The sequence below is a fragment of the Bos indicus genome, chromosome 1 (assembly GCF_029378745.1).
Source record: "Bos indicus isolate NIAB-ARS_2022 breed Sahiwal x Tharparkar chromosome 1, NIAB-ARS_B.indTharparkar_mat_pri_1.0, whole genome shotgun sequence".
Lineage (NCBI taxonomy): Eukaryota > Metazoa > Chordata > Mammalia > Artiodactyla > Bovidae > Bos > Bos indicus.
The window spans coordinates 151,221,394-151,244,806 of NC_091760.1; the positions used below are offsets into that span (position 1 = coordinate 151,221,394).

The 23,413-nt window shown below is 46.9% G+C and overlaps 1 protein-coding gene across 2 annotated transcripts in view; it reads right to left on the minus strand.

Annotated features, from left to right (window-relative positions):
* The window catches only part of ERG (ETS transcription factor ERG), a 314,770-nt gene that overhangs the window by 220,795 nt on the left and 70,562 nt on the right, over positions 1-23,413 (minus strand). For both annotated transcript variants that reach the window (XM_070796912.1, XM_070796899.1), the window contains exons 2-3: positions 17,674-17,776; positions 5,190-5,277 (exon numbers count right to left, since the gene is read on the minus strand). In XM_070796912.1, coding sequence (XP_070653013.1) covers positions 5,190-5,228 — 39 coding nt within the window. In that variant the 5' untranslated portion in view covers positions 5,229-5,277; positions 17,674-17,776. The remainder of the gene's footprint in view (positions 1-5,189; positions 5,278-17,673; positions 17,777-23,413) is intronic.

Sequence of the window (23,413 nt, forward strand, 5' to 3'; positions counted from 1 at the left end):
TGTAGTTTATTCTTCGCCGCTGTGTAGTATTCCTTGGGGGGCAGACTATAATTCATTTATCCTTTCTCCTGGTGGGCATTTGGGTGGTTCTAGTTGTTTGCTTATGCATGTTTCCTGGCACCCGTGTGCAATAGGGCATACACTAGGGCGGACCTGCTGGAGCATGATTAGCTTACATAGGCAACGCCAAACTAGTAACAAAGTACAGTTGGTATTATACCAGCTTGGCACCAGTGTGGAGGGAAGGACTCTCTGTACCACTTCCATAGCTCTATGCCAGTAATTGACATTATATGTAATATAACTGACGTTATATCTATCCCTTATCCCTCAACCACCTCTCAGAGTAACTAGCCAACTAGTCATTTAGCCAACTAGCCAACATGTCCCATACATGCACTCATTCCCTTGGATGTGGTCACGATGTTTCAGGTCCACACGTATCCATGAAAAGTACATGTTTGGGAAATGCGTGTGCTTCCCTCTACATAAATAGTACTGTGCCACTGAGCTCATCCTGTTTTAGATTTTTTTTTTTCACTCAGTATTTTCTAAGAGGTATCCACGTGGCTCTATGTAAATCAGACACGATGACACTGTGAATTCTTCAATATGGATATGGTACCCTCATTTTACCAACCACAGGAGCTCCTGGCGGGATCTAGGTGCATTACTTGTAATAACAGATCACTAAATCCTCACACTAATCCCCAAAGTAGGCACTTCCGCTTCAGAAAAGAGGAAACCAAGCAGAGAGATTAAGGAAGTCGTTCAACATCACCGAGTTCACAATGATAGAGAGGGAATTAAATCAGGTCCTAGAAGGCCAGGACCCACGTCATGAACTTTGCCAAAAACACACGGCTCAGGGAGTTTCAGGAACCAGCATTGTGAGGTCACACACCCTGTGATCCACAGGGTAGAACTAAAATTCAGACCCTTTCCCTCTCAGTCCCATCCTCCTTTGGCCGGTTCAAAACTGTATAGTATTCCAAGTGGGTAGCTGGTGAATGGCAAAGGAAACGATAACAAAAGGTACCAATCGGACATCTCTTTAAAGTCATAAACTTCACTACTCTGCCCATCCTCTTCATCCAATGTTAGTAAAAGGAAATATTAAAACAGAGCTCTTATGAGGAAATGCAACACCATACATGGGGAACTCCTTTATCAGAATGAAAATCCATTACCGAAATCATCGCCAAATCCTAATAAAATGGATTTTCTAGTCTTTTTTCCCTGCTCAGGATGTAACAGGAAATAGGAAACAACTCCACATTGGACTTTGTGGCCTGTGCTTAGTCATGCTGGCCAGCACCTTTGTAAAAATTTAGCCTGAAACATACAGAAAAGCCCATTCTCAAGCCTCTAACCTTTGAAGGTACAGCACTTATCCATTCGCAGAGATAAAAAGTTCAGAGCAGAAAGCAACAATTGTCTCATTGGAAGTTTATAGGAACACTGTTACAAGACCTAGGCAGGCAGCTGCAAGAACAAAGGATTCCTGCACCAACAAGTTTACAACAATGAGCCTCACCACCTCCCCCCACTTTTTTTTTAGAAAAAAAGAGGCCCGAGTTCTTTAGGACACTAGTCCACCATCTTCTCCGTCTGCTGGCTTTCTGAATTAAAGCACTATTAATTGCTCCAACAACTCACCACTTATCTCTGAATTTATTAGCCTGTCATGCAGCAAGCAGTATGAGTTTGGCTGCGGTTAACAGGGAAAAGAGTCCGGATCCATCTTTGGTGGTAAAAGGTGCTACCCGTTAGCAGAGCAACAGAAAGGTCACATGACCTAACCAGCTAAGTGCATACTGTTGTGACACCATAATTTTTATCACAAGAACGTGCTTGAGCCTTCCCTGGTGGTCCAGTGGTTAAGAATTGACCTGCCAATGCAGGGGACACAGGCTCCATCCCTGGTCCGCAAAGATCCCACATGCTGAAGGACAACTAAACCCAAGCCCATGTGTCACAACTCCTGAGTTAGGTCTCTAGAGCCTGTGCTCTGCAACAACAACAAAAAACCACGGTACGGAGAGGCCCCCGTGCTGCGGTGAAGACTGTGCGACTAGAGAAAGCGTGCTCGCAGCAACGAACACCCAGCGCAGACTTAAATAAATAAATAAAAAGTGCTTGGCTGCTGCTGCTAACTCACTTCAGTCGTGTCCAACTCTGTGCGACCGCATAGACGGCAGCCCACCAGGCTCCTCCGTCACTGGGATTCTCCAGGCAAGAACACTGGAGTGGGTTGCCATTTCCTTTTCCAATGCATGCATCTGTGTTCAGTCTCTTCAGTCACATCCGACTCTGTGCGACCCCACAGACGGCAGCCCACTAGGCTCCTCTGTCCACGGGATTCTCTAGGCAAGAATACTGGAGTGGGTTGCCATTTCCTTCTCCAAAAATGTGCTTGGAAGGGCCGGAAAAGAAAGACAAATAAAACGTGCTTAATAACTTACTATTCTCGTCAATGAAGAATAGGCTAAAAATACATTTAAAGTTCGGTTCACTTTCCTTGTAAACTAACTGCCACGACCGTCCCATTATGTAAGTCAAGACTAACATTTCATAATTATTTACCATCCCTCCTTTGTAAAATCATTTCCAGCTCTTTCAATATAGAAAGGATAAGAGTAATTTGCTCTGGCAGGAAAGAACTATAGGAGGCTATGTGGGATACATTTCCTAAATAAAAAAGGATCATTTCTCTCCTCCAGATCAGCCTATGCAGGGGTACGAAGGATGCATAAAGTCTTTATGGCTGTCTCCCAGCACAACTGCCATGTGAAGTCAATTCTGAGGAGAATTCAAGTACTTTTCAGATGAGAAAAACATTTCTGGAGCAGTGAGCCAAAAACAAACTCTTCCACTCTCTGCATTAACATATCAAGTGAACCTTGTCATGTGTCATTTATAAGAACTTCCTCTCCGAGAAATAAGAGCTGTGTCCCTTAGTCCAGAACCAGAAACATCTCAGCACAGAAAATTTTACTGAGTAAACTCCCCAAACTGGGTATTTTAAGGAAACAGTAGAAAGCAGTCTTATTTTCCTGACTGTTGTCAAGGACACCAATTCCATATATGGAAAAAAAAGGAACTCCAGGAATAATTATTAAAATTTCAGTAGGTGGAATTTGATAGATTTACAAGAGAAGCAAATGGCTTTAATAGAATTCTATCTCAGAGCCAACATCGGCTATTACTATCTGCCTCTCTAAATTGCCAGTTCATCTTCAAAGACACAGAAGCAATTTGAGTTGAAATTTGTTTCTAAGAAACTCTCAAGGTTACCATTTCTCAAAATTATCCTTCACTTACATTTACATTAAGCAATATGAAGATAATAAGATAAATCAGAGCTGAAAACATAGCTTACTTCTGAGATCAAATACAGAATGTTTCTCCTGAAGACATTTACAGGGATCGTGTTTCTCAGAGTTGTCTGTTTGGACTGGATAAATTAACTTTAAAAATCTGCAATAATTTCTTGCTGACCTCATCTTTTCCTTCTGGTTGGTTACAAATAAAACGCCAGTCAAAATGAATTTCAGTTGTTGCTGCTCATACTCTGAGCTTCAGAAGATATTTCTTGTGTCACTTTCCTTCTCCGAGAGCTTCTCTTTGCAACCTGTGGCTTCGTGATTAACAGAGACTGAAAAGAAAAAAGGTCCCCTCCTCCATCTGGGTGTAGCACAAACACACTCACCAAACACGTTCCAGATATTTCTGAAGAAACCTTATCACCGCCACAAGAGTTTTCCCACTTGTGTTTCTGTAGACATAGCAGCCATACCCCAATAAACCGTCACACAGAAATCAGACGATAGTGTCTGCCAGAAGGTCCTCTCCTCTCAGTCCCTGGAAGAAATCTAGCATCCTCCACACCCTTTGGACTCCCTGTATTTCTCACACTTGCAAGAACACCCAAAAAGCTAAAAAAAAAAAACACACACACACACTTAAAACTCATTACTTCTAATTCCATTCTCAAAGAAATCAAATGTGTGTGAACGTGAGTTGCACATGGTACACAACACTTTTCCAGATACACTGCTTTTAAAATGCACACGTGTATGTAAATGCGTGTGTACATGTCACTTCGGAGGGTGTTTTATGTTTTAGTAACCCCCCCAAAATGGTAAAATCGTTCAATACCATAAACTTTCTCCTTTATAAGCCATTTTCAATTTTCAATAAATGTTTCAGGTAAAAAGTAAAAATTAGAAAAAAAAAAAAAAAAAAAACCGACCAGGCCACTTGGGGAAATGAATTTATATGGGGAAAGTCAGGAACTGGCAAGGCAGTGAGCGAGTTGGGCCAATGCAGACAGCTGAACCAACCAGGGCAGGTGCAGACAGCCTATCTGGCTGATGTAGCTCAAGCCCCAACGTTTTCTGTAACTTTTATTTGGGTCAAGTATATGAAAACCATCACTTCATTTCCTCCCGGTGGCTGCAACCACGTGGACGCGGAGCCCTAAAAGGAACGGGCCGGCTTCCTTGCAGGGACTTGCCTTGGCTCGAGTCTCAGCCCCTCAGTTCTCTCACCTCCAGAGCCCGCAGAAGAGCTGTCAGTGGGCAGAGGAGGGGGGCAGGTGTGGGTGACGAGCTGCTGAAGTGTCGGGGTGCCCCGATAACACGGCAGCTGAGCGCTGGAAACCCGGGCCTCCACCCCTCCCGTCTCTCCCTAGGTAACCTCGGGAAGCGTCAAAGAGATGGAATTAGAACAGAAGTCAGAGAGTTTGGATGTGGTTTTCGATGCTAACTCAGGGGTCAGCTCTCCTTCCCTGCAAAGAATCAGATAGTAAATACTGTCAGCTTTGCAGCCCATATGGTCTCCCAAGTTGGAAGGGCTCAACTCTGCCATGACAGCGTGGAAGCAGCCCCTGACGGCATGGAAATGAGCATGGCTAGAGCCCAGGAGAACACTCCTTCTGCACAATGAAATCTAAATTTCCATCATTTACATGCACTGCGAAATATGCTTTTGATTTTTTTTTTCAACCATTTAAAAATGTGAAAGGCATTTTCTTAGCTCCTGAGCTGTGGAAAAACAGACAGTGGACTGGGTTTGGCTCACAGCTGTAGACGGCTGACCCTGGTACTCACTGAGAGGTGGGCAGAGGTCTGAAAATCCAGTCAAGGAGGAAGTCAGGGCAGTTTTGTGGCCAGGATGGAACCTACCTTGATATGAGCTGCTGGGTCTGGGACAGTCTGAATCATGACCTTCAGGAGGCGAGCGCGGCTACCATTCACTCAGCATCCCAGGCAGCTAGGAGACACAAAGGGGTGTCATAAACAGCCGTAAGCAGCCACGAATCTGTGTTCTGTGTTCCATCAGGACTGAACACAGCACACACACACAACAGTAAAGAAATCCCAGCCCTGCATTAAATGTTTGCCTTTAAAAAAAAAAATTATTTTGCATTGGAGTATAACCGATGAGGAAGGACAGGGAAGCCTCGTGTGCTGCAGTCCACAGGGTCGCCAAGAGTCAGACGCAACTAAGCCACTGAACAACAACAGCAATAGCCAATTAACGGGGCTTCCCAGCTGGTAAAGAATCTGGAGACGCAGGAGACATGAGTTCGATCCCTGGGTCGGAAAGGTCCCCTGGAGGAGGAAATGGCTTCCCACTCCAGTATTCTTGCTGGAATATTCCCATAGAGGAGCCTGGCGGGCTACAGTCCACGGGGCCGCAAAGAGTCGGACACGACTGAGCACATATAATGATTAACAATGTTGTGACAGTTTTAGGTGAACAGTGAAGGTCTCCTCAGATGTTTGCCTTTAGATATGGACAGTGAATGAAGTGACCAGAAACCTGACTTCTCTTATGTCGGGAATAACATTTAGTTTTAATCCCCAAAACCGTAAGATGTCAAGCTCCCCAAAATTCAAGTCAAATTCAGTTGATACACATCATTTTACATGAGCAGCATCTATGAGCAATCATTCAAAGGAAGAAATGAGACCCCCCAAAATGATAATTACTATTGTATTGATAGAATTGGACTCTGATATTTCTACCCAAACTAATATCATCTATATATCTGTACTTTGGCCACCTTATGCAAAGAGTCAACTCACTGGAAAAGACCCTGATGTTGGGAAAGATTGAAGACAGGAGGAGAAGGGGGTGACAGAGGATGAGATGACTGGATGCATCATTGACTCAAAGACAGGAGTTTAAGCAAGCTCCAGAAGATGGTGAAGGACAAGGAAGCCTGGCGTGCTGCAGTCCATGGGGTCACAAACAGTCAGATGTGACTGAGCAACTGAACAGCAACACACATCTGTAAGCTTCATGATTGCTCAAGTGCTCAGTCATGTCTGACTCTTCGAAACTCTATGGACAGACTGTAGCCCACCAGGCTCCTCTGTCCATGGGATTCTCCAGGCAAGAATACCAGAGTGGGTTTTCATGCTCCCCTCCCGGGGATCTTCCCAACCCAGGGATCGAACCCCTTGTCTCTTGCATCTCCTGCACTGGCAGGCAGATTCTTTACCACTGTGCCACCGGGGAAGCCTGTGGACACCCAGGGAAGTCACTAACTTCTCCAAGATCACATGCTTAATAAGAAACAGTGCCGGGATTCAGGTCAGACTGGCCTGACACCAAGACCCAAAAGGATCTTCGGTTTCACATAATTAACAGGTTTCACCCTGTACTGTGAAGATAATTTAATGTACTGACAATTTAAACCCACATGAATTAAATGTTATGATACCAGTATTCTAGGGATAAAGACTTCACCCAGGATACTCCTTTCTTCAGGTTACAAACCAGCATGCTGCGGTTCTTTTCTGCCTTCCCACCCCAGAACCAGTCTCCACTTTCCACCCCCCACAGCCTGCCAGTACCCCCCAGGGTTGACCCCTACAGACGACCTCAGCTGAGCGCCCTTGCCTTCTGGGCCCGATCAAGTCCGACCAATGGGACACTGTCTGCTGCTCAGGGGGCGGGAGGAGAGAAGGGCAGTGTACTTCTTCCCCGCAGCTACCCACCACCCACTGTAGGCCCCCTCCATTCCTGGCCATAGTCCAGCCAAAGCTGACCCCAGGGGGAACCTCTCCCATCCTCAGGACCCTTTCTCAGGGCTCCAGGCACTGTTTCCCCAATCAGCCCTGGGCTTCTGTAGGTCTTAGCCATCGGTTGCTTTCTGGCACTGAAAACAACTTTTTCTAATTTATGTTCTTAGGTGGGATCACTTTTTGTTTAACAGTTACTGTTGTGTGTTTTCTTTTTCATAAATCAGGCCTCTGACTCTGAGCAGTAGTAAACTTCAGAATGAAAACAAGCAACTTGATGACAGGAAGACAGACACAAACGCGGACTTCCAAGTTTGCAAACACATCACTCCGGGGGGTCTGCTGGGGCTCTCACGGGAGTACATCTGTAATCCAGGCTTTCTGACCCTCTCGAGGTACAAACACATCCACTTTCGACACAGCTCGGCCTCTCATGGGATGCCTTCATCTTCAGGTCTGCATGCTTGGGGGTCTGTGCGTGTTCATCACTCAGTCGTGTCTAACTCTCTGTGACCCCATGGACTGCAGCCTGCCAGGCTCTTCTGTCCATGGGATTTCCCAGGCAAGAACACTGGAATGGGCTGCCGTTTCCTTCTTCAGAAGATCTTCCAGACCCAGGGATTACACCCGTGTCTCCAGGGTCTCAATGGATTGGTAGGTGGAGTCTTGACCTCTGAGCCACCGGGGAAGCCCTAATGCTTGGGGGTGGGGTGGGTGGGGTGGAGTCTATCCCCCAGGCGGCTGCAAGTCCCAAGAACAGGGGGAGCTTGGTTGTTCAGGAAGATAACAAACTTGGAACCTCAGACATTATTTTTTCCTAAAGCCAAATTTCTTGATCCTGGGAAATATGCAATTCCCCCTTCAAGTCAAAAGTAAGTCCTCTGGGGGATAATAGTTGCTAAATATGCAAAAGGAATGAAGCACGGTCTTGAAATTGACTTGGGGAATGGTTGAAGCTAACCCACATTCTTGGCAAACTAGCGGGAAGAGGACAGAGCACGGGGGCCTGGCCAGAGATCTCTTGGAACTGGCTCCCCTGGGGGTGGGGGGATTCCTTTGACTTTCCCAGGACAGCCTCCTCAGGGCTTCTGGACAATAGGAAGCCCCCACCCACCCAACCGCTGCAGAACCCCATGCTCAGGAACAAGGGTTCTTTTTGTAGGCTTCAGCATCCCCCCTAGGAAGCTCGCCCCACACTACCCCTCCCCCCTGCACACACACACCACAAGCCTGTCCCCTACCCTCAAAGCCCAGGAGACTTAGCAACCACCTCTGGTCCTGAAACGCTGCAGAAGGAGGCTCTGGGGGGCCCTGAGCACAGTTCTCCCTTCCCACCTGTGGGAACCCAGTCCCCGTGCCCCAGGGCGGCACAGCAATGTGGCGGGGGCCCAAGGTGGGTACATGGCTGGGACCCGGCCCACATGCCAGGCCCACAGAGGAGCCACCCTGGACACTCCAGCATGATCATGTCTCAGATGACCACAGCCCCTGGCAACATCGGGAGAGGAGAACTGTCCAGCCTGGTACGGGATTATGGGAAACACCAAGTAGGCTGTTGTGTGAGGCTGCTCAGCGTGGGACTGGCTCACGGCCCACATAGGAAACCAAAGTGCCCTGCACGTGCTGGAGATGCACAGAGAAGGCGGGGGCTAGCAGGCTCACACTTTCCTGTCATGCTATGGTGGGTTAAAAGAGGGCAGAGGGCGTCAGTTCTCCATGCCTCTCCAGGTCCGTGCCTTCCGCCCGTGACAGGGGTTCCTCTTGCTAAGTAGGGTCTGCTTCCCCAAGCCCGGTTCTTGGCCTGCCCCTGGGCCTTGCTTCATCCAACAGAACACAGGAGGAGAGCCCAGGTCTCAAGAGACACCAAGCGTCTCCACTTGAAACTCTCTAGCCCCATGGGAACCTGCCGGGGCTAGTGCTTTGCAAATGTGAGGCATGTGGAAAAAGCCCAGTCATCCAATCTCTCCAGCCAAGACCACTGATCATCCATCTGAGAGCCCATCAAACCTGGGGCACGTGAGGGAAACTACAAAACCAAAACTTCTCAGGAAGGTTAACGTGAATGGCAGACCCACAGGCTCATGAGCAGAAAAAATGCTCCTTGTTTTAAACCACTGAGACTGGAGATACAGTGTTCCATGGCATTTTTGTGGCAATTACCAATATACACTATATGCTTTTAATAACCAGGTTACCTAGATGCCCCTCAAGACTTTCCCAACTAGAGAGATAAAAGGTGACTCCAATAGGAATTTCAAAAGAAACTGACTTCGCCTCAACCTACAAATAAAGCATTTCCATTCATCTAAGAACGAAAGTGTTAGTCACTCAGCCATGTCTGACTTTACGACCCCATGGACTGTAGCCTGCCAGGCTCTTCTATCCAGGGAATTCTCCAGGCAAGAATACTGGAGTGGGTTGCCATTCCCTTCTCCAGGGGATCTTCCCAACCCAGGGATCAAATCCAGGTCTCCTGCATTGCAGGGAGATTCTTTCCAGTCTGTCTGAGCTACCAGACATGATCTAAAACCTTGACCCACCCTCAAAATGAGCTGGGAAACTGAAGAGGAACCGAGAAACTTCAACCAGAAGACTCTGGGATTCTCGGAGCCCTTCCCTCCAAGCTGAATCCTCACTTCCCATGATGGGACTCTGCCAGCCTGCTGGGGTTTCTAAGCACAGTGAAACAGGATCAACATTCTGGATATCCAAGACCACAGATGCATCACAGAAGTCACAAAGGCCATTCGATCTGTAACCCAGTAAGACATAAACTTAATAACGACTGTTTATGTCTCATGTCTTTTATGAGGAAGTCTGGGGTACTTTCAAGGCATAAGGATGAAGCTGTGGGGAAGGGGATATATAGATTCCAGATGCAATATAGCCACGCCCTTCAAGGGATGGAGAAGGGGAAACAATTGATACAGATACTCAGAGTTCAGTCATGACAGCAGGCAGCCAGGGACACTGCCTGGTAAGGGACATGGAGAGTACCCAGAGGAGGGAGAGAGTCACAGAGGTGCCACCATGAAGCCTTTAAGAGCAAGAGGCATGCGGACTGGCAGGAAGGCAGGGAAACGGGGAACCAGTGCTCCTCCCATCCCTCCCACTAGGGAGCCAGGGTATATGATACTAACCACCTCCATCACCACCAGGATCACCATCAACTCAAGGAACATATGGACCAGTCAATGTCAATGAGCACCAAACAACTGATGCTTTTGAACTGTGGTGCTGGAGAAGACCCTTGAGAGCCCGTTGGACTGCAAGGAGATCCAACCAGTCCATTCTAAAGGAATAGTCATTGGAAGGACTGATGGAGCTGAAGCTCCAGTATTTTGGCCACCTGATGTGAAGAGCTGACTCACTGGAAAAGACCCTTTTGCTGGCAAAGATGGGGGGCAGGAGGAGAAGTGGGCAGCAGAGGATAAGATGGTTGGATAACATCACCAACTCAACGGACACAAATTTGAGCAAACTCAGGGAGACAGTGGAGGCAGAGAAGCCTGGCGTGCTGAAGTCCACAGGGTCGCAGAGTCAGACACAACTTAGCAACTAAACAACGATAATGTGAATGGTGCTGTCATCCTCCAGACCACATCAGCTAAGCAGGGGCAGCCCTAAAGCCCAGGAGGTGACGGCTCTGGCACCTTCCCCACTGTCTCTCCCCTTCACAAACACCCTCAACTGTCTTTGCAGTCCTTTGGTGTCTGTTCTTCGTCTTTTTTAAAAGCTTTTTAAAAAAGAGGCTTTTTTAAAAGCTCTTCTAATTCACTTTTGTGTTTCCAGTGAGCATTTCTCAAATATTTGGTCATTGTTGAATGACCTGATGCACTGATATCCCTGTAGGAGCCTTTTATTTTCTCCTTTACTTGCCCTTGAACCCTTGCAAAACTTGGATCTGTGTCGTCTAAAAAACCTTTCTCGACTACATACTTCTTGCAATAAATTCCTTGGGTAATGTATATGTTTATGACTTTGGATTTCACAACCCAGTGTTCTTTTATTATTGGGTATCTTGAAAACTGAAACGATCCCTTCTTCATCCCTGTTTTGAAAACGCCAAAGCTTACTACACAGAAACAAATATTTGATTTGGGTTGCTTTAGATAAAACTGCATCAAGTGCGGACTGGCACACAGGGCCAAAAGGAAAATAAGCGCTGTGTAATTAGGGAGGCAATGCGGTCAAATGGTTAAGAGAAGGCCTGGATATCTGCGGGGCTGGGGCCAGAACAGAAAAAGGACACTCCCTCCCTGCTTCTCTTCCCAACCCGGCTCTGGCCCCCGACACAATCATGGGGACATTCCGGTCTACACGGCCCTGATGGCCGCCTGTCAGGTCTAGAAAGGCACACACAGGACCTGCCACGGGGATGGATTTCAAGGAAGGAGCCTGCGTCGGCCCCAAAGATGCTCGGGACAGTTTGGGCAGGAGCTCTGGGCTCCCAGGCACTTCAGGTGCTGTGTGGACTGGGGGATGGGCAAGAGAAGGCCCGAGAAGGCCTGGGGGCAGGGCTCCCTCAAATGGTAGTGCATCTGAGCAGAGGGGCAGAGTCAGATGCAGGATGGAAGCCAGATCCGGTTCTCCACCTCAGTTCAGTTCAGTTGCTTAGTCATGTCTGACTCTCTGAGACCCCATGAACCACAGCACGCCAGGCCTCCCTGTCCATCATCAACTCCTGGAGTTTACTCAAACTTGTGTCCATCAAGTTGCTGATGCCAACCAACCATCTCATCCTCTGTCGTCCCCTTCTCCTCCTGCCTTCAGTCTTTCCCAGCATCAGGGTCTTCTCCAGTAAATCAGGTTTCCCCACCAGGGAACCCCAACCTTCCATATTGGGAGCAGGGAGCCCCATCCACTGAACCACCAGGAGTCCCAAGACCATGTTTTGTTCTAATGAAGTGACTTGTGATGGACCCATTGATGGATTCAGGCTAGTCTCAGAAGCTCAGAGCCTTGATAGGAGACCTGGAACATTCAGCCCCACCCCTTCCCTCTGGAGAGAGAGGAAGAGCTGGAGACTGAATCTGTAACCAGTCTTGCCTATGTGATGAAATGTTCATAAAACCCCTAAACGACAGGATTCAGAGAGTTTCCTAGTTGGTGAGCAATCCCCACGTCCCCCGCTCCTTGGAGATGAGGTCCCTATGCTCGGGACCCTTCTGGACCTCCGTCCTACAAACTCCCATCCATCTGTTCATTTGTGCCCTTTGTAAAAAACTTGTCATAGGAAGTACAGCACTGTCCTGACTTCTGCGGCTCCTTCTCTCGAATCACTGAATCCTGCGTCATAAAGCAAACTCCCCTGGCTATCGATTTTACATATGTAATGTATATGTTTCAAGGCTCTTCTCTCAAATTATCCCCACTGTGTCCATAAGTCTGTTCTCTAGATGTGTCTCCTTTGAAAGTGAAACTGTTCGTCACTCGGTCGTGTCTGACTCTTTGTGACCCCAGGGACTGTAGCCTGCCAGGCTCCTCTGTCCACGGAGTCCTCCAGGCAAGACACTGGAGTGGGCTGCCATTTCCTTCTCCAGCGGATCTTCCCAACCCAGGGAATGAACCTGGGTCTCCCACACTGCAGGCAGACTCTCTACCATCTGAGCCACCAGCGAAGCCACCTGTGTTTCCTCTGTTGCCCTGCAAATAGGTTCATCAATGCCGTTTTTCTAGATCCCATATATATGCGTTAATTACAACATTCGTCATTCTCTTTCTGACTTACTTCACTCAGTATAATAGGCTCTAGGTTCACCCACCTCGTTAGAAATGAGTTAAATGTGCTCCTTTTGTGGCTGAGTAATACTCCACTGTGTATATGTACCACACTTTCCTTGTCCATTCATCTGCTGATGGACATCTAGGTTGCTTCCATGTCCTAGTGACTGTAAATAGTGCTGCAGTGAACTTTGGGGTACATGTGTCTTTTTCAGTTCTGGTTTCCTCAGGGTATATGCCCAGTAGTGGGACTGCTGGGTTGTACTCTATGACAACCCAGAGGGGTGGGATGGGGTGGGCAGTGGGAGGGGGGTTCAAGAGGGAGGGGACATATGTATACCTGTGGCTGATTCATGTTGATGTGTGGCAAAAACCATCACAATATTGTTAAATAATTATCCTCTAATTTTAAAAACATTACTGAATCCTGGAGAGAGGTTGTGGGAACCACTAACTGTAGCCCAGCTGGACAGAAGGATGGGTAACCTGGGGACCTGATGCTCTCCACTGGTCTCTGCAGTGGGGAACAGTCTTGTGGGACTGAGCCTTTAGCCTGTGGTGTCTGGTACTAACTCTGGGAGGTCTCAGAATTAAATCAAATTGTAGGATGCTCAGTTGGTATTAGAGAGCTGGAGAACTGGCTGATGGAGCTGGAAAAGACAACACCTATTTGATGTCAGGAGGAAAAATGACCCTCAATTACCACCTCCAAATTGATGCTCTGCAATTCACTCATGAAAGTAAAAGACACCCGCACCTTGGAAGAAAAGCTATGACCAACCTAGACAATATATTAAAAAGCAGAGACATTACTTTGCCAACAAAGGTCCATCTAGTCAAAGCTATGGTTTTTCCAGTGGTCATGTATGGATGTGAGAGTTGGACTGTAAAGAAAGCTGAGCGCCAAAGAATTGATGTTTTTGAATTTGCGGTGTTGGAGAAGACTCTTGAGAGTCCCCTGGACTGCCAAGAGATCAAACCAGTCCATCCTAAAGGAAATCAGTCCTGAATATTCATTGGAAGGACTGATGCTAAAGCTGAAACTCCAACACTTTGGCCACCTGATGGGAAGAACCAACTCATTGGAAAAGACCCTGATGCTGGGAAAGATGAAGGCAGGGGGAGAAGGGGATGACAGAGGAGGAGATAGTTGGATGGCATCACCGACTCAATGGACATGAGTTTGAGTAAGCTCCAGGAGTTGGTGATGGACAGGGAGGCCTGATGTGCTGCAGTCCATGAGGTCACAAAGAGTCAGACATGACTGAGAGACTGAACTGAACTGAACTGAATTCACACAGGTGTGACAGAAAATTTGGCCGGTGTCTAACTGGTCAGTCCCCCAGTAGAAGCACTGTTTGGTGAATCTCCTCTGCCTACAACCGAAGGCCTTTGGGAGTCTTAGATTGAATCATGCTCCTGAAACCCCTCACAGGGCTAGGCACAGAGTGAGCACTTCATAGGGCTTCCCTGGCGGCTCAGACAGTAAAGAATCTACCCGCAATTTGGGAGACTCAGGTTCGACCCCTGGGTCAGGAAGATCCCCTGGAGAAGGGAAAGGCAACCCACACCAGTCTTCTTGCCCAGAGAGTTCCGTGGACAGAGGAGCCTGGCAGGCTCTGTGGCATCACAAAGAGTCAGACTACTCACTGAGTGACTAACACTTTCATTTTTCCTTCAAGCACTTGATAAGTGGCCATCAATACTGGAAATACACGGGGTCACAAAGAGTCAGACACGATTGAGAGACTGAACTGACCTGAACTGAATACTGGAAAGAAAGCAAGCAAGCCGATACTGTATAAAATCCTGCAACTTTGTGAAAAAATAATTCCCAAAAAATAAGCTGCTGGCTTTTCATAAAGGCCCTTTGTCCTTAATTTTAAAACGGAATTTTAAATTTTAGGCTAACTAGTCATTAAGTGCAGACCCGTTAGGTAAAAGGTCTCTGAGCAAACTCATCATAACAGATCCATTCACTGCAAGAACCGGTCATCAGATTCACTGATTCCGGATGAGTGGACATTAGGTACGTCAGTTTCTCACTATTAATAGCAAAACGTACCCTAAGAACTGCACAGGTCTGACTCTCCCCCCCGGGCAGTGGTCTCCTAAATGGAGCGGGAGGTCAGCGAGACGTCCACCTGAGGCCCACAATTTCAGGAGGCACCCCTTCTCAGCTCCGGCAGGAACAGAATCAGCACTCGAGAGGGAGCATCTCCTTGAAACTGGTGCCTCCCTCGGCTCAACCTGGCCCCAGCTCGGGCGCCTGCTCTCCCTAAAGTAAGCAAAGATCAGTGGGAGGTGGAAATATGAGAAACCAAATGCACCTCTACGTTCGTCTAAAAATAAGAAACTGAACTCCTTCGGTACAACAGGGCTTTATCATTCCAACAGATATAAATAAGTACTGCAATAGGTTGAACTGTTTCCCTCACACACCCCGTTATGGTAATGTTGCTCAGTTGCCCGGTCATGTCTGACTCTCTGTGACCCCAGGGACCGCAGCATACCAGGCCTCCCTGTCCATCACCAACTCCCGGAGTTCACTCAGACTCATGTGCAAGGAGTCAGTGATGCCATCCAACCATCTCATCCTCTATCGTCCCCTTCTCCTCCCGCCTTCAACCTTTCCCAACATCAGGGTCTTTTCCAGTGAGTCCGCTCTTTGCATCAGGTGGCCAAAGAACTGGAACATCAGTTTTAGCATCTGTCCTTCCAATGAATATTCAGGACTGATTTCCTTTAAGATGGACAGGTTGCTGTCCAAGGGACTCTCAAGAGTCTTCTCCAGCACCACAGTTCAAAAGCATCAATTCTTCAGCTCCCAAACCCCCAGCATCTGAGAATGTGACCTTATTAGGAGACAGAGTCTTTCTGCAGGTCATGAAGCTAAAGTGGGGTCATTAGGGTAGGCCCTAACTCAATATGACTGGTGTCCTTAGTTAAAAAAAAGGGGGGAAATTTCTAAACAGATTTGCATAAGCAGAAGACAGAGGGAGAATACGACCATCTATAAGCCACAGAGATGGACAGACAGGAGGAACCAGGCCTGTCCTCACCCTGAACTCCAGAGCTGGGAGAGAACAAACTTCCGCTGTCTAAGCACCCCCCAAGTCTGTGGTACTTTGTCCCAGCATCCCTGCAAATGGACACATCTTTATTTTCCATCTTTTAACTGATGAAGAGGACAGGCCCTGATGGGGGTGTGGCCTCAGGAACTATGTCCAATGTAACTGCAGTTTCTTACTGGACACAAACTCTGCTCCAAGCCCGTCCTGGGCACCACGAACTGTTGAACCATCTACTCATCACTCCCGCCTTCACATCAGGAGAGGACAGACTCTTAAGTTCGAGGCATAAGTCAGTGTTACACCAGCCCCACCATAATCTCTTTGACCTCTGGAATGCTTTTTTTTTTTTGAGAAAAGCTTGACAGTCCTGAAGAAACAAGGGGCGTGTTTTGTAGATAAGTTGCTGAAATTCTCCAAGTTTATTTTTATTTTATTTTTTTGCATAGCTAATGAAGGCAAAGACTCAATCCCTGTGTGGACCTCTCAAAATGAGGTTGCAATTGAATTCAGGTAAAATAACCACTAACCAAACCCAGTAATAGGACAGAAAAATATAGCTATCATAAAAGCACATTCAAGAAGGCATCATACTGATTTGCATCCCTTCAGTAACAGATACACTGTTTTATTACTTAGTTTCTGTTCTTACCACAATTCTTCAAAAGCATTGCTTCCTATAATTTTATACTATATAATACCACCCGTTAAAATAGTACATAAGGATCTTGGAAATATAGTCAATATTAAAACTATCTACTGAATAAAATGGTGCAGTAGAATACATGTTTATAATACATTCTTCTAGAACTGCAACGGGCTTCTCAGGTGGCGCAGTGGTAAAGAATCTGCATGACAATGCAGGAGACAGAAGAGACGCGGGTTCAGCCCCTGGGTCGGGAAGATGCCCTGGAGGAGGCAATGGCAACGCACTCCAGTATTCTTGCCTGGGGAATCCCATGGACAGAGGAGCCTGGTGGGCTACAGTCCATGAAGTTGCAAAGAGTCAGGTACAACTTAGCGAGTAAAAAACAACAGCGTTGTAATTTCACTTTATTGGGAAATTTTTCTACTCTTGACGAACTTTTTCTTCCAAACTATCCCGCTCCTTTAAAAATAGATTTCTCGAATCAATACTGCAATTATCCTTTAATTAAAAATAAATAAAAAATAGATTTCTCATTTTTGCTTATTACACTGATGCCACTGGAAACTCAGAAACACAAAGTCTTCTAGGTATATGGATGGATAATCCTAAAATAAGGTTTTACATAATTATTCAGAAAATAGGAACTGAGCAGAGAATCACATAAATTATCTAAATTATCAGCCCAAGACAGAACCCTTCTACCTCCTCGCTCAGCACAAGAACTGCTGCTTATTTTCACCTTGTACTTTGCCATGAAGGGATCCTCGTGAACCAACAATTTCCATGTCAACAAATAGCTTGAATAAAGAGAGATGGCAAGCAAAAAAAAAAAAAAAAGCACAGTCTGTAGACATTGTTCTTGGCTGTCTCTTCTGGATGGAGCAGGAGAAAGTAGAAGGCAGTGGAGAAAGGAGGAGTTGCGATGAATACAGAACTTACAAAGTGGTGATTTTAAAAACCCCACAGTGTTGAAGGCAGGAACAGGCGGTACTGGGTCAAGGGCATTTTGTGTGTTGGGGGGAGAATCTAGGGAACCAGCCTAGGCTCCTCAAAGTACATTAAAGGACCCCAGGTAAGGTCTTTGGAGGTTTGGGTCCCCCAAATACCAAATACTGAAGAAACAAAATCTTTACATTCACATTTTTCTAAAAACTTTTGAAAGGCAGGACTTTTCTGGGGCTTTTTGTTTTACCTTGAATCGCCCTTGGCTCCCCCATCTTTTTTCTCTGTAAGTCATTTGTCTTGCTTTTGGTCAACACGGCTTCTTCTTGGATCTTCAAAGATCTTGGAACAACCTGAAAGAGAATTTCAATATAGTAAACTTTGGGTTTTTTCCCAAATGTTAAAACCAAGGATCAACTGTACATTTAGTGACAAACCCACTGCTAAAATATTATTTTAAAGTATCTTAAAAGAGGGATGAACTTAAAATTCTTCCTTCTAAAAAAAAGTAAGGGGCCAGAGTTATGGCAGCACTTCTTCAAATAAAAGTTCAGCATCATAAAGCAAAAATTAGGAACGAGATAAAGGCCAAACTGTAATGGACGTACTGAGGTCCACGTATGCTTTTGCAAAGAAAATATTTTGAAAATCTTGTCCTTTCCTCCCAGCTCCCAGTTTTAGTAATAATGGTTTCCCCAGATCAGTACTTCAGCACTGCTCTCTGCTCCAAAGAGTGATGGGATTTATTCAGCATCCTGAGAACCGTAATTAGACACCTTTCTCAGTCACATGAAAGAAACAGTCTTTATAATGTGTAGATGCCACAAGGATCCATATTTTTTGCAAGCATAGAACTTGCAAAACTATTAAAAAAACTTTTAAGATGAGAGCAATACTGAAAAAAAAAAAGTCTTTCTTAGAATATGCCTGTCAGAGTGGCTCTAATATCCATTCTCTTATTTTTTGGAGATACAGGAATTTCTGTGCTTCTGCAACTTTCCAAGTCAAATAACCAATCCCAAAATATTTAAGACAGGATCCTCATAACATGACGAATTGCAAATGACAGCTTTTTCAGTTGAAAATATTTTCAAATTAGAAAATGCCTTAAGTAGTGCATCAAAATCAATATTTGCAATGGGCGATATTATTTATAGATGGTTTCACCAGCCAGCCAAGCCTCCCACTCCACCCCAGAGGCCCCCCACCAGCTCCACCTGGAGGCTTGGGCCTGTGCATTGAGACACTGAATGCAAACGGCCCAACTGGTGGGGCAAAGGGCTTGGTAGGACATGGAAAATCCAAATTCTTAGGGGAAAATTGGGAAAATTATGATACAAAACCATATGTATAGTCTGATTCCAATACTGTATTAGTGTTGGAGAAGACTCTTGAGAGTCCCTTGGACTGCAAGGAGATCCAACTAGTCCATCCTAAAGGAGATCAGTCCTGAATATTCATTGGAAGGACTGATAGTACACTTTTGTGCTCAAACCTCTTCTCTGCCAAAAGAAACACTTGATTTCTGATGGAATATTGGTGGGCTCGATTTAAAGACAAGCGCAAAGGCCAGAGACGATTCTATTAAATATGTGCAATGGGTATTTTTCAATTAGCATGATAATGTTGTTAAAATCTCATCTACCCAGAGGGCACTTTATCTGACAAGGTAAATTACCCGTAAGCCAGCTGAGCGGCCTCAAAGGATCCAAAGACATGTCACGAAGTCTGGGGAGAGAGAAGCTTTGCCAGAGAAAGGCACGCTACCAGCCGCGTGAGGTTAACAGCCGGCCCAATCAAAGCAGAAACGTCAGACAATTATGCAAACCAGACTCAGGAACTCAAAAAACATAGCCATTTGAGAACTTTGCTATGAGAGCAAGCTGCTCAAGCCAGCTGAATAGAGCCCCTGGTCCCACAGAAAGCAGATAACAAGGAACACAGCGCCCAACCCTGTCAAGGGCAAGTGGTAGGAACCCTGGTACCTCCCAGACGGGGTGAGCCCGGCGTTCTGCACAGTGACAGGTAGAGGAACACACGTGATCATCGTCAGTGGAAAATTCTCCTCGGAAATGGTCTAAGCCAGACACGGTTGAGCATCTCAAGGGCAGAGTTTAATCTGCAAAGCAGCCATGGCACACAGAGAGACCCTGACTTGGAGCCAGGTTGGTACTGACCATCAGCAGCCAGGAGACTGCCCAACTGCAATGGACAGTTGTTTGTGGCCGTGCCATGCAGACAGACACAAGCGTCTCGTGTTCAGAGAACTGCAACCTTCTCGTTCCCCAAACACGCTGGACCAGAGGTCGCCTCCTACACAGAGATTTTCCTGGCCATCTATGTCAGCAACAGTGAATGCATCATAAGCTTAACCTCTGGGAAGATAGACAACCAGCTATCCCAGAGAGTTGCCTTCTCGTCAAAAAAACCCTGGACCTTGACTGAACAACAGCCATCATTGGTGAAAAGGCACCATACCCACCAGCAACACCAGGGACACTGACACTGTCACAGAGGACCCCATTCATCCGATTACAGCCCCGTCCCCATAGGTGGGGTTCCCAGGTGGCTCAGATGGGAAAGAATCTGCCTGCAATGCTGGAGACCCGGGTTGAATCCCTGGGTTGGGGAGATCCCCTGGAGAAGGGAATGGCAACCCGCTCCAGTATCCTTGCCTGGAGAATTCCATGGATAGGAGAGCCTGGTGGGCTACAGTCCATGTGTTGCAAAGAGTTGGACACGACTGAGCAACTAACACTTTCACTTTCCACGTAAATGGCAAAAGCAGCGGACACAATGGTGCCCGCCTCTCCTAAGAGAGGAAACCCAATGCCACTTGGGTGTGTAGCCCAACCCCCAAAACACCCTGGGAAGGGCTGACCCTGCCCCAGCTTCAGAGGCAACTTCTATCACTGGGCAACTCCTATCACCTATTCCTCTTGCCACTGGTTGACTTAAAACGGAGCATGTGATACCATTTTAGCCAATTCAACCCCAGGGGAAGTGACAGGAAGACTTCTGGAGAAAGTCTCCTGGCCAACAAAGAAAGGTCATCTGCTACTGTCCTGTCTGTATGACCCTTGAGCCATCTCAGGACCATGAGAGGAGGGGACCTGGGGATAAAACCATGCACTCTGGGAAAAGGCGAAGGCAAACCTCGGGATTCTGCTCAGGATGCAGAAAACAGGATTAGGCAGAAAGCATCGGCGCCTTGTGTCTATGTTCAAATGTCTCTGCTAGGAATACAGCAGGGTCTGTGTTCAGAAGAACCACCTTCCTCTCTTTGATTATCTGTATGCAACTCAGACATGCTGAATACTCTTTTCCATTGTGATTTTTAAATACAATCATCTGCTGTGGAATTAGTCCAGCCCATAAATCTCCCTGAATACAATGTTATATCTCAGAGTTGAGAAATAACTGTTTTCAAGGTAAGTGATCCATCTCAGCCTACGTATGTACTGAGTGTCCAGGTACCGGAGGGGACACAGAACAGTGCCCTCATTAAACAAAGGGTTTGATGAGGGGATTATGCTTCTAGTTAAACGACTGATTTGGAGGCAGAATGTGATCAGGTCATGAGAGGAGGACAGACGGGGCAGCAATTCCACCTAGCATCATGGAGTGGCAATGCCTCTTCAAAGGGGTGATATATCATGGGCACTTGGTATTCCATAGGTGGGAATGGAAAGGGAAAGTATGCAAGGTAGAGCAGCCAGATGAGCAAAAGCATGGGCGTGAAAGGGAGGCACACGGGAGAGGCTCTCTGGCTACGAGAACAGTTCAGGGATGTTGAGTGACTTACCCCTATAGCTAAGAAATCACATTGGTGTATGTCTCTTTCCACAATCTAAGTTCAACCTGCCCTTCAAATCCATCCATTCATTCAAGTATTCCTCCATCCATCAACCCGCCACACATTATGCGTCTTCCATCCATCCACTTATCAACAGGCATTAAGTCAGCTTCCTCCAAGTTCAATCACTGAACTGAGCCCTGCCTAGAGGTGGGCTTTGCCATGACTTCAGGGTCGAGTGGGAAGCACAAGGTTGTATAGGCACAATCACAAATTCCAACACCCCCAACACCTGGCTTGACCCCCCACCAGCTGCAGAAAATCTCCCACAAGGGAGTGAGGCAGATCCAATTGAGCACAGCATCTGAACTACTTGAGAAACTGACAGAGGAAAACTGGACGGCCAAGCAGAGGCAGAAGCCGTCAGAGAATTAGGAGAACGTCAGAAAAGGTCCCAGCCCTGGATGCCGAGGAAGGACCTTCAGTAAGGCAGAAACAGTTCACAGCATCGATCTGCAGAAAGCTGAATAAAAATCAGCAAGTCAATCACCCGACCACACATGAACAAATGGTACTAGATGTGGCAAGTCAACAACCTCTGGGTGATCTCCAACAACGTGGCCAGTTTCCAAAGGCTCACTAGCAGAAGGTTGGGAGGTTATGTGAAGGTCAACATAGGCTATTCATGAAAGACGCTGATGGACAGGGAGACAAGGGGAAGAAAGCTCAAGGGAAGAAGCACTACTGTGCTCACCAATTCAACATTTGTTGCATGCCTACCGCGTGTGAGAAATTGCCAGCAGCCAGGGTTGGCCCCATGGTTCAGACTCCGAGCTTCCACTACAGGGGCGAGGCTTCAGTCCCTGGTTGGTGAACTGCGATCCTTCATGCCACACATCATGGCAAAAAAATGTAATAAACAAAATAATAACGAGGAAAAAGAAGAAATGGCCAACAGCTAGAGTGCACAAGACTCAGTCGTGCCCTCGATTAGATTACAATCTAATTAGAAGACGGTTTATCTCGTTTGTCTGGCTGGTTTGTTAAGGGTGAGAAAAGGGGGTGTATTTACAGGTAGGATGGAGGGAGAGGCATAAAAGCAGACACAGATTCTAGAGACAGAGGAAGAAGAGGAAGACAGAGGCCTTTCCTCTGCCTCTTTCAGAGGAAGTCACGGGGTCACAAAAGGGTGAGACACACTTAGCAACTGAGCATACACACACCAGTGAGCCAGTGAAGTTGCTCAGTCGTGTCCGATTCTTTGCGATGCCATGGACTGTAGCCAACCAGGCTCCTCCATCCATAGGATTTCCCAGGCAAGAGTACTGGAGTGGGTCGCCATTCCCTTTTCCAGGGAATCTTCCCGACCCAGGGATCGAACCCAGGTCTCGCGCATTACAGACAGACGCTTTACTGTCTGAGCCACCAGGGAAGCCCATGCGCACACACATGAAGTTATCTATTCCCATCGTGGGCAATTTCAAAAACTAACAGAATTCCCAGGTGCAGAGCTGAACAGAGATACAGGCCATCTTTCCAGCAAGTCTGCTGGCACCAGCCTTGGCGGACCAGAAGCCCAGCAGAGACGGAGGGCCCTGACGCTATTGGCAAGTCACGAGGTGACGGCGAGGAAATCTGTGAAGATCAGCCAGACAGCTGCTCTGCCAGCAGCTGAGCCCCAGTAACCTGTCTCTGTGGGCAGGGCAGACACTCGGGACGTTGGGGTGCAGAGCTTGCAAACGCCTCAGCGCTCTGAAACGGCGTCTGCATCAGCTCTGCTGCTTCCTGAATCTGCCCGGTATCCAAATCGTTTGCTGTTGTCGCTCAGTCACTCAGCTGTGTCCAGCTCTTTGTGACCCCAAGGACTGTAGCCCACCAGGCTCTTCTGTCCACGGACTTCTCCAGGCAAGAATACTGGAGTGGGTTGCCGTTCCCTTCTCCAGGGCATCTTCCCAATCCAGGGGTCAAACCCGGGTGTCCCTCATTGCAGGCAAATTCTTTACTGTCTGAGCCACCAGGGAAGCCCGTAGTGTATATATATGTATAATACATATATTATATATATATATATATATATATGTCAATCCCAATCTCCCAATTCATCCCCTACCCATCACTTCTTGGTTTTGTTTTTTTTTTAATTATTATTCCTGAGAAGGGAACAAAATGAATTTAGACAGTAATATTCCTTTGG